We start from the raw sequence: 11,947 nt of genomic DNA, 5'->3' as shown, positions 1-11,947 counted from the left end.
GATTATGCGGATTTCAACCAACCATTAATTTAAAAAAATAACAGCTGTAATATATATCTAAAGCTAGTGAAGAGATAATATATTTTTTTCTATTTTTCGTGCAATTTAACAATACGGGGTGGGGCAACTTATCCAAACAAGGAAACCGATTCTCACACAACACCATCAGCTATGCTCGCGCACGCCGCTGTGTGAGCGCGCACTTAAAGGGACCCCTTTTTCATATTAAGCACGTTCGCTTTTATGACCTATTTCAGTTATCCCACATCTGTGTATTAAACTACTAAAAGGTAAACAATTACAACACCGTTTGGTAATTGCCCCACTAATTAGTTTACATCCGGAGGGGGAAAAAACGCCGAATTAACTCGGGGTTATCAATTATATGGCAGGTATATTTCACCATGGCAACAAGATGGAAACGTTACCAGGTAGCTAGGAAGCTAAAGGAAAAAAAAAAACGTACAGATTAGAGTGAATTAATTACCAACTTTTTTTAAAAAAGAAACTCACAGAAACAGCCGCTTACAAGTTGTTTTCGTTGCTAATGCAATTAACTTACCATTTTCACTGATGTAACGGCTAACTAACATCCCATATTGGTGCTTATTTCCGGGTTCAACTGTTATTATTGTTGAAAAACTATTAAAAAAATAAATAAAAAACCTAACCTAAAGAAAGAGATGTAGAGACATGTAGGGGTTACAGATGGAGCCAATAATGGAACTTTAGGGCCTGTTTTCAGAGCTGCTTGCTCAGGTGAAGGTGATGAGCTTAATTAATTACTTCAGTCGAACTTCCTGTGCGTGAAAAGCGCGTGGGGAGCCTGGAGGACAGCTGGTTCCACGTGGAAATTAATAAGTACCAGTTAAATCTGAAGACCACCTAATGGGTAATTTGCAATTTTTATATATATATATATCAGTTCTTCACTGCAGATTGTCATTAATTCACCAGTGACTTCATAGGATGACAGAAGGACACAGGCCTCACTTTTATGGCTATCAGCATTTTTGAGTTTGTTGAACCTCATGCCAACAGTTGCATTATTGTCAGGCTTTTGTCCAACTGGCTTACTGAAGCCATAACCTTGTTAACCAGCAAACGTAGCCTTTAAGAAAATTGCAAGGAAGTTAGTTTGCTGATCAAGCTTTACAACTAAAATGTCCTAAAATAATGGACTAAGATTAAACTTGTGTTGGTCCCTTAAAGTTTTTTTCTCTTAGGGCATGGCATCATTATCATTCTGCTTTCATTGTGTTTTTGATGGTTGCCCTGGAGATTATGAAGATCTATATTTCCTTGTATAGTTTACAGATACAGGATTCTTTCATGCAGTTTTTCATTGAGTATCGTGAGTGAAGCTATAACACCAACCTTTAGAGCAGTAAAGCTCATCAGATGGGTGACAACAGGATATCAACTGCTTTGACTGCACTTCTCTTTCTTTCTTTCTTTTTAGACAAATCTGGGAACAGCTCACTGCACGCATATGACACTTCAGCACCTGAGCAGTAAGAGAAGAGCTACATTAATTTTTAAAACATAGCCTAATATGCAAATAAAATGTTTTGATTTCAAATGAGATACCATTGTGTTTTGAGGACGTGTGTCTATTTTCAGGTTAAAGAACGAACTTGCAAATGAACCTGCTCATGGAAAGTGCCCTTCTCTGCAGAAAAGTGAGAACAAGACCTGTCTTCGTTCTCGCAAGAAACCAAAACAGAGGTTGGACTTCTAAACTGTGCATTAGATTAACTAAAACTGGTTATCTTGTAAGCACTTCTAAGCACAAAGGGGTGCGTTTTACAGTAATCTTAAAATTGGGAATGAATTAGTTGAGTGGTGAGACGATGTCACCAATAACTGGCGGCTCATTTATTGTACATATTAACTTAACGTAATTCGCATGTGGTCCCAGGCTTCAAATCAAATCATGTTGCCAATGCTTGTGTGAGCTTTTTATTTTTTTGTGGATGCTTAGCTGAATACAGCAACTAGACTCCCATTTCTAGGGAGTTCATTTTAGCTTTTTAAATCAGGGTTTTAAGACTTGAATGGAAAATATTTATTTTCCTATCACAGACAAACAGGCATGAAGAGGAATACGGCCAAGAGAGCAAAGCTAGCTGCCAAGAAGTCAAACAAGGGTAATTTTATTTATTTATTTTTTTGTAGTTGTGTCCGTTGATGCATGCAGTTCATTAACATAAAATTTATTTTCAGATCGTGTTCCTTTAAAAGGCCCTCAGCAGAAGAGATGTAACAGCGTAAATCAACCTTCTATCGCAATAACCCACGTGACGATGGATCAAATGCTTCCTCAAACTGACAGCTTGACCACAGTGCATGCCACACCAATATTGCTGGACAAATCAACTGTTCCCCGGGGACAGATGCTGCCAGTGTGCCAGGATCAATTTCTCCCTGACTCATCTCACTTTGTGGAAAATAACTGGATAAGCCCAGCCTCCGAGTTTCTCAACCCCGCCTCGTGTGCTTTCACACGCCCAAAGAGCAGCCACGCTTCGGCGCCACAGATGCGACCGGACCCATCTACCAGCCATATGGAGGTCACTTCTAGCCATATGGATCCTGTTGCTTTCCCATCGGTTAATTTTGGCCAAGCTTTCAGCTCACCTGGACAGAGCACTGTAACGAATTTCATCCTCTCATCAGTAGAACAAAGTCAAATCGGCTCACCGCTCATCGGCCCGTCTGACAGGGCTTCGGCAGAAGATTTTACAAACCACCTGTTCTTTTCTCCGTCCACATTTCAAAGTGCAACTTCAAGTTCCAACGACCTCACTCCAGAAAATGGAGTTTGTTCAGTGTCTGAGGCTCCATGTGCTTTGAGCCTTGCCCAAGAGAGTGACCTCTGTAGTAGCAGCCCTCTAACACACAGCCAGTGTGATATGACGAGTCCCTTTTGGCTTGATTTGCTGTTAGATAGCAGCAGCAGTAACTTGTGCTTTCCTGACGCCAATCTTGTCGACCTTGTTCTGTCATCTGAAACGAGGTCCGACTAATCACGCGTTTTTACGTTTTAATGACAAATACAACACATTTGTAGTTTTGAATGGCCAACAATTGAAGAACATGTGGATATGGTCTACAATGCATTTTTTTTTTTTTTTTCACCTCAGGCTTTAACAGTATTGATGTGTTGCACGCAATTACTTGACATGTGATGGAAATCTATTTACTATAGATTAACAATGTGACGTTTAGTTTCCTGACAGAATGTTACAGATGCTTTCAAGTTGCATTAAAGACAAACTTTGTTTTTCTGACTCTTTAAGGTGAATAAAAAATTATGATCAATTCATATTTTTCCTGCTAGACCATTTAAGAGTAGACTATTTATGTTCCATAAATGGGAATCATTTGCAGGACTGACATTTTTGTTCCATTCTACAGCTGAATTTAAATGTGTTCTTTTATTTCATGTAGCTGAGAATATTTTACTCATTTACAATTCACCTCTCTTTCCATGTACACTGAAGATGGAGATAAAGCTGCCCTGGCCTGGCCAGGCGTAAATTAGATTTCAGTGGCTTGGACACATAGCGACAGGAGGGTTCAAACTGAATCCTGCTAGACATCTTGAAGTGTGTTTGAATTATTTGTGCATTAAAATCTATTTTCTCCATCGTTCCCTATTGAGCAGACAGGAACGTCCAAATTTACTGTTACTTAATCAGCCACTAGGTGGCGATAATAAGCTGACTAGAGAGTTCAGTGTCGCAACTATTTCAATCAAATGCCATGAAATGAAAATGCAAAATTGATGTTTGCCAAGTGCACTTCATATGCCACAAAAAAAACTCAAATTTCAATACACTTAATTTCACTTTCTCTTTATTTAAGAGAATTATTTCAGGCAGCAAAGAATCTGAATGTGCAACTAGACGTAACATAAACGCCATCTGGAAATGACAATCACCTGCTGAGTGCTTAAAGCTACAGTAGACTTCAAAAACAGACAAAACCAGATCACTCAAAAAATAAAGCTGGTTTGCAAAGTTAACATCGCACTTCAAAATTTCATTAAATGTTAAATGTTCACACATTACAAGGGAGAAATATAGCTTTACTTTTTAGGAAACACTATAAACACTGAAACCATGGCTACACCTGTCCTGGAATACGGGAGACAGCGCTGCAGATTGTAGCGGAACGTAAATTAGATATTTTACAGTTTTAGCTATGTTTTGAAGCTCTTACAAAAATACAGAGTATAGACAAGTTTTACAAAATATGAGATTTTTGGGTTAACGTTTTATATCTGTAGGCACAGTTAGCAGCAGAAATTAATTTATGTTTTAAACGCCACAGAAAAAAAAACTGCAGCTGACAACGTTGTGTCTGAAACACATTATATATGGAGATATTAAATATAGATAATCATATTTTCTTTTTTCCCACACACATATTCGTTTATGGAGATTATGAAAGAATCCTGTCTAGTTACCATTAGATGCTTCATATAAACGGCAGTGGCAAACTGTTACTTTCCAAGCTCAGTGAGAATATCTGAATGTGAATGTATGAGCAGCATACTGCATAAATTAATTTTATATATATATATATTTATATATATATATATTCTACACCTTATATGACATAAAAATCAGAGTGCATACAAACATTATCAAACTATATGATATGCATTTAATTGTAGCTGTCACAGTTGTAAGTATAGAAGATGTTAATAAAAAATAGATTAATTCAATAGGAAATACTAGATTTGTTTTAAGGCGCTGCTGAGAGAATGAGGCAGTACACTAGCGTCTACTTATTCAATTTCTCCACCTGCTTCCCCTTCTCTGGTCTCTCCTGGAGCTTGTAGTCTTCCAAAATGGCCTGCGCCGTTTGCTTGCCAGTCCTTTTGGCCACAGCTTTGATCCCCAGGTTGTCGATGTTGAAGGCAGTGATACCGACGTTAATGGCAGAATTGACTGCGTGGTCTGTGGCTTGTCCGGCGGCTGCACCGTACCTTGGATCAGTCAGATTGGGTGAGAGGTCACAGCAAGAGTTGGAAGACAGGGGATTTGGGGAGAATAAATTAATATACAGAACTAGGATTGCGAAGGAAAAAAAAAAAAAAAGAAGGCATGCTGTTTTATTAGAGGGAGCAGTGCACAGCAGACTTCTGTCATTGTGATGATTTACAACCCAACAGGAATCTGTAATCAACTCTATTGTGTAAATATTTGATCATAAATGGAAAATGGGAAGTGTGTTAAGGCCAGGCAGGATAGAGTCGGGATCAAAAGTGAAATTTCCTTTAGAAAACAGCACCGTAACGGTAAGTGGGAAGGGAAGTGAATTGATGCAGCAGAGAACCCGGTAGTGTTTTGTGCAAGAGTCACGTCACTACAAAGAAGACAGACTCGTGTTTGTGATTAGTGGGGGTAAAGAGGTAAACAGCTATGTATAATTAGGAAAAATTACACATCTCCTCATTAGGTGTGTCAAAGATGTTTTGTAGACCCCTAAATCTGCAAAGCAAATTGAAGAGGAATACATATAGTTCACATCAAAGACCGGTATAGCAAGCAGTGTCGAGCAACAATTTGAACAGTGTATTTTCAAAAAAAAAAAAAAAAAAAGCGACAGCGCTCACACGAGGAGCAAAAGGAAGACTTACTTATGTTTTATGGTGGTGACCGTCTCTGATGCTACACTTTTAGTAATGTCCTTTGCTGCAGTTTCCAAACCAGTCCACATGGTAGCAAATCCTGAGCAAATACACAAAACTCTCTTATAGTACATTAAAATTTTTAGCTCTCTTAGAGAACGCAAAGTGTCAGGGTCACTGTACCTTGCACTCCGCTGGCAGCCACCACCATGGCCCCATCTATGTTGGAACGCCCATCCTTGTCTTTCTTCATAGACTCCGGGATCAGCTTCCCGCCGTGTTTTTTCACGTGTGGCGCCAGCTCTCGACCCACACAGCCGGCGACGGTACACACGCCATCCACTGCGGCATCACAGCATTAACTCAATTAGATAGAGGTCCCCCGGCCAGACAACCGCACAAGGTCGGCGGGAACACGCTGACAAAAGATGACTCACCGAGAAACTGGCTGACTTTGACAGCTCCCCCCGTCGCCTGCTTTGCGACGTGGAGGCCTTTGGTGACTGTGGGGCTGACCTGGGCCGGTTTGTCCTCCGGAGTGATGTGTTCCCTGAGTTTAGTCGCGCCTTTGTGAATGGCTTTGCCCGTAAACTCGGCTCCTTTCACCAGACCCCAGCTTAACCAAGACGCACCTGAGAGGATCGCACACAGGGTTAGTCACTCTGGATCTTTATCTGTTCAACAAACTAATCACTAAGAAATCGAAACATATGACCTCACCTGTCAGGATCCCATTTGCCACCTTTTCACTCCATTCGGGCAGAGTTTTATCATCCTCGGTTTCTGCTGGTGCCGCCTCCTCAGGTGAAACAATGGGGACCTTCTGACTGAGATTAACGGTTTCTTCTGCCTCATCTGGAGCCTGGTTAAACAGACACATTGATTATTGTCTACTGGAAGTAGGAAGGCAGAATATCTGGGCTGAAATAAAAACCTTCTCGTCACTAAAAGTCAGCCTGTCACTTTGTGCAAGCTGCACAGATCTCCGTTCAGATGCTCGTCTCCAAGTAAGCCTACAACGCACACAATACCTCCTGTCATTCTGGTCCTGTCATCACAGTGCTCCATTTGTCTGTCCCCGAACACACTGCCATTTTAAAAGGTCACAGAGCGGACAGAAAGCTTTGGACTGACAAACTCAAATCTTCCACTTGCGAGAAACAGAAGTGCTTACAATTCGACAGGGCATCACGTCCGTCAGAGAAGATATCTAGCCTTATTGCATTAATCAAAGTCGACCTCGTTTGGCATCAGCGCCTCTAACTCCATCATGGATGAACTGGCGCTCGTCTTTCAGCTGAAGCCCTGAGGTTGTTCTACTGCAGCGGATAAGAGCGTTAAATCTGATTAATGCCCCTCACCTGCCTGTGTCAAATCTCCACAGTGCTGAGGCAGGGGTAACATGGGGAAAGGTGCCAGATCAGAAGTAAGCAGCAGCAACACTTTCATGCCAAACCACTTAAAAGGACCAAGTTTTGGAGCATGCCATGTGTTACCCGGGAGGCACGGATTTAATTTTTGCAGTATTTCCCTCACTTGCTGAATTCCCTTTTTTCATAATCAACTTGGAGAAGGGTGGGGGGGGGGGTTGAAGGACTGTAAAACAGAAGTGAAACCACAAGCCAACTAACAGCTGCACCACCTTGGAACATGTATTTACATCAGTTTTGCACTTTCCTCTGGATTTCGACACAGAACTTGTAAAGACAGAAATGGTGACATTTTGTCTTGGTAAATTATTTTATTCAGCAAATGAAACTCAGGCATAAATTATTTTGGAAGAATCTGACTCATGGAGGAGGATCTAAGATTTTAAATACTTGAAAATGTATATGATGATGCCACTTTCACATGCTTGTAACTGCCATCACTGGCAGAGCTCTGTAATTTTGCTGTGTCATTGACTCAAAATAGCTCTTTGTGCTCCCCACTGGCACAACAGGATTTTCCAAAAAGCATTGTGTAACAATTCTTTGGTGACTCCACTGTGGACATATATTTCACAGAACATTTTCTTGAAGCATTCGGGAAAAGAAATGAGTAAACACATGTGACATTAAGCTAGAGATGAGCAGTATTCATATGTACTGGCCTGCTGCTTTGAATACCTAGAAATACAGACCTGAACCCTGAGATCTGTCATCTGGGACAGCAGGTCCTGAAACAGTGCTCTCTCTGCATTAGGAAGCTCAGAGGACAACACCACCCCGACATAATACCCTGGAGCTGGCGCCATCATGTCCGGAAACATAAACACCCCAGTGTTACACAGCAACACCGGAGAGTCCGTGGCCATGAGAGGATACAGCCAGTCACACACCTGCCAGGGAGCAAAACAAAGTTACAAAAACCAAGAAATAACATCAGGGACATGTCAATGTATGGTTTCTTTGTAGTGTGTACAGTGTATACAAGCAACAGTGGATTTACAAGGAAGTCAAAGGTGACATGGGGAAAGACCGTTTTCAAAATTATACATTCTCAAACGTAACCTCAACATGACAAGCCTCAGGTGTCTAACGGTGACTCAGACACAGTAAACAATCCAAGATAAACCAGAGGACACTGTCGTCCTCTGACTGCTGCATGTCTAACAGGATTACAGGGCTGAACAGTCTAAGCAGGGTTTATATAATTATTCGCACTCATGTGACTCCCTGTGATGTCACACACTGGCACCAACACCTGGGAAATTCCCCAATGAAGAGTCAGATTTCTGCCTCTTGACCCACTGGAGTCAGAGAATACAGGGAGAAAGCAGCACTCAAAACTTTATATGTGGGAGAAATATAACAAAGTATTGATTCAGTCTCTTATCGTGGACCTAAGCTGATAACTTTGCACAATTCAATTATTTTCTTATCAGTGGTTGTAGTGTTTGCATATGACTTACACATTTACAGATTTATTCAGTGGTACAAATCCTAAGAACCACCACGGGGAAAATAACTGGATTATGTGGGTCAACATGTTCTTGAGTTTTAACTAGTGTTTGTTATAACTTTCCATTAACAATAAAACAGACCCATATCTGTGCAATTATTTTTTGAGTATAGTATCAAACATTTACATGACACAAAAATGTAATTTTTCATGCAGAATTTCTAAAATAATAATAATAAATTCTATTTCCTGCAATGAATACTTTTTTACTAGTCTTTAACTAGTACTTATTTAACTGAGGCACCGTCTTTCCCTAGCTTTCATCCCGATGTTATTTTGATGTCTGATTTCCCAGAGGATGACCTCATAGCCACTGGGCTTAGGGCACTAGATAAACAACTCACATGATCAAGTCCATAGGCTGACGGATATTGATCATTAACAAGCCTATCTTCCCACCCCGATGACTCACTGTCTAAAAGATCTTGATGAGCTGAGTAAACATCTTACAAAATCAGGTTAAAGGGCATGAGACAGACCGAAGAGAACCAGCGACACTGCAGTGAAAACATTTCACATCTGTACCATAAACACATGCTGCTTATTGGCGATTTTGTCTTCTCTCACCTGCAGAAATGCTGGTGGTCGATTGGGCATGCTGTCAGACTGATCACTGGTGAACTTCACCAGCCGCAGGTAGCCCGGGTACGACGGGGCGCTCACTTGCCCCTCGGGTGTGACAAAAAATATCTGTACACCGTGAGGAATGTACAGCAGCTCCTGTCCGTCTTCACCCATGCTCTGGGGAGATGGCGTTGAGTTCGACGTACGACTGTAGAACTCATCCCCAACCAGTGACCTCTCCCCTGAATCGGTCCCGTATGAGATGGATAAGTGGCCATCGGCCGCCTGAGGAGAGTAGGCAGGGGGCTGTTCGATTTGGACCGCAGGCTGTCCAGTGGGTGCGAGAGGTAGATTGACACCGCAGCTTGCAGGCATGCCTCCCACAGCCCCAGCCACTGGGCCTTTAGCAGAGAGCACGTTTTGTGGCGCCGGCTTCTCTTTGGTAACCAGTTTGGGGTAAAGACCTTCTGTAGCCGCAGCCTCACTGCTGGAGCTCAGAGGGGGTGCAGATGGGAGGTCTGAGCTGGTCTCGAGTATGGCCATGCGAGTGGTTATGTTGTTCAGCGTCTCCTGCATCTTCTGCTGCATCTGTCTGGCTGATTCCCAGGAGCTGCCAACACACTCATCTCCCCGTGAAGGCACACTGATGGCCCTGAGAAGGTGCTGTCGTCCTCGCTTGTAGAGCTCCAGGGCCTGTGCCTTGTCTCCAGCTTCATCCACTGTCAGTCCTTTATTGATGCACTCAAAGGCCCTCTCATAGCCATCTTTGATCACTTGGAGTCTGGCATTATCAAATGCATCTTGTTTAGCTTTCTCCATCACCTCTGAAACAAGATGTACAATTAGTTTTAATGAAACTACAGCTATGCTACATAACAGATTTGTATATAACAACACTAGCGAACAAGTGGGCACATTGTCATCTTAAGTAGAAGTTGCTACACCTCCTATTTCACTGAAGCCACAGGTTACTCTACATACACTTCTCAACTTTGCCCAGAAGCTCATCTTATTTACAAACAGAAATAATTGCTGTTATCACTCTTGATAACAGCAATGGGTGATTCTAGGGACAGAGCTTTAAGGGCGTTTTAATGTCAAACTACTGTGTCCCAAAGCTATTATTTGGTTTTAAAAAATAAAGAAAAGAAATTTCATTTAAATGAGAACATGAGGTAGGAGCAACATGTGCAAAACAAACTTAAAGATATGAAGGTCAGTATGTTTAAACCACATTCTTTTTACTATTGTGCTGATCTATTTTTGCCATCTTATCGTAGACAAACATTTAAACAAAACAAAACAAAACAAAATCTTAGTTATAGGGTTGCTGGGACAAAGTTTAGGGGCTAGACACACATATACTCAACGATAAGTCAGCTAATTGATTACATTCTCTGCCTTGGTTTATCTAGTGCAACGCAGGTCCCTAAAGAGAAGCTAAAACAAGCAAACCTTATGGATAAAGAAGCTAGCACAAGTAAACAAAGGCTAACATCACTGTTCATATAACTATGAACTGATGCCATTGTACCAACAGTGACATTAACATAACTGATGTCACGGAAGACAGTGGTGAGTTAGCATTAGCTCCCGTCTTAGCTAGATGTGTCAACACTTACCCCTGCGAAAGAAAGATTAGCAGCAACAACTTAATCAGCAACTTCGCTAACTTGTAGCTAACGTCCCCCGTTAGCTGTAGAAACCAGAACCCGGCTTCCTGGGTGTATAGGATCCCGCTGTTAGTTGGACAACTCCCTCAATGGTCAGCGGTCGGTATCTTGTGATGTTACGCTAACTCTTCATTACGTATCGTGACAGGACGTGTCCGCCACAATCAGGATTCAGCCTCCCGAATATCTACGTATTCGGTTTTATTTCGAAAGAATGGACCGGAAGTGAAAGTGCGGTGACATGGTTACGCTTGACCGCACTTGCAGTTCACCACCACGACCACTAGAGGTCAGTAAACACCCATCCTAAAATGTTGAGGATAAAGTCTGTGGAGGTTCTAAGTCATCCAGTCATGGACGATCCAGGACTTCAGTTACCCTTTTACCTTTTTTAAACGACTTCAGGATAAAGGATAAAGGTTTACGAGAATCAGGCATTTATTATGTCTGTGGTATTAGTTGTATCAATTGGTCAAGATGAGAAACTGCAACCAACATGATAAAAAAATATATTTTTTGTTTTATTTTTGACAAAACATACATAGGAAGTAAAACAATGTAAAAATGTTCAAGAGAAAATGCAGTTACAAAAATAATACAAATAAAACAAAAATACAACAAATAACCAAAAACAAAATAAAAGGGCTTGACGTTGAGTAAATTTCAGGCAATATTATATTTTTCACACAAACTTCTTGTGTTGGTCGGTTTGGAGTTTAAACTCTTTTCAATATTTTCTAAATAGGACATATATATATAGCTTTAAAAACATTCCTATTTGGTCATTGGTTAGCAAATTCTGGACAATGAATATGACATTTCCCTGCTAGCTAGCAAGCTAGTTCTAGCAAGATGCGCTTGCAAATAAAACAAAAAAAGAAAAAAGCTTACCATCCTTGTTCAGATTCATTGAAGCAAACTCTTGGTAAGTCTCAAAGCTATGAACACACCACCAAATCAATCAGCCAGTCCATAGGAGTGCAGTCCTAGGAACAACTAAGATACCGTGCACTAAGATCCCATACCTGTGGTAAAGGACCCGAGCTTGAGGATCACACAGACATCTCCCCATGAAGGGTAATTAATGTTAAAATTATCTGGGAATCATAACATGCCATGCTAG

The 11,947-nt window shown here is 41.2% G+C and overlaps 2 protein-coding genes across 3 annotated transcripts; one reads left to right on the top strand and one right to left on the bottom strand.

The window, feature by feature from the left end:
* The first annotated feature begins 701 nt into the window (after positions 1 to 701).
* Positions 702 to 3,135, top strand: LOC125014130. The gene is made up of 5 exons (XM_047595188.1): positions 702 to 892; positions 1,463 to 1,514; positions 1,624 to 1,728; positions 2,086 to 2,150; positions 2,227 to 3,135. Exons 1-5 carry the CDS (start codon positions 889 to 891, stop codon positions 3,027 to 3,029), a joined length of 1,029 nt encoding a protein of 342 aa, XP_047451144.1. The 5' UTR covers positions 702 to 888; the 3' UTR covers positions 3,030 to 3,135.
* Positions 3,136 to 3,839: 704 nt separating this feature from the next.
* spartb (spartin b) lies at positions 3,840 to 11,022 on the bottom strand. 2 transcript variants are annotated; one of them, XM_047594950.1, is made up of 8 exons: positions 10,774 to 11,017; positions 9,155 to 9,975; positions 7,767 to 7,964; positions 6,365 to 6,506; positions 6,082 to 6,276; positions 5,828 to 5,986; positions 5,654 to 5,744; positions 3,840 to 4,999 (listed from the first exon to the last, which is right to left on the bottom strand). In XM_047594950.1, the coding sequence occupies exons 2-8, from the start codon at positions 9,968 to 9,970 to the stop codon at positions 4,795 to 4,797; spliced, it is 1,806 nt and encodes a 601-aa protein (XP_047450906.1). In that variant the 5' UTR covers positions 9,971 to 9,975; positions 10,774 to 11,017; the 3' UTR covers positions 3,840 to 4,794. The 2 variants fall into 2 exon arrangements, with proteins under 2 accessions (XP_047450906.1, XP_047450908.1); XM_047594952.1 differs by having other exon boundaries at positions 4,847 to 5,504; positions 10,774 to 11,022.
* Between the last annotated feature and the right edge of the window lie 925 nt (positions 11,023 to 11,947).

Source organism: Mugil cephalus, chromosome 9, assembly GCF_022458985.1.
Source record: "Mugil cephalus isolate CIBA_MC_2020 chromosome 9, CIBA_Mcephalus_1.1, whole genome shotgun sequence".
NCBI lineage: Eukaryota > Metazoa > Chordata > Actinopteri > Mugiliformes > Mugilidae > Mugil > Mugil cephalus.
Note: the sequence above shows the minus strand (reverse complement) of the source record. Positions and strands in the feature narration are given on the sequence as shown.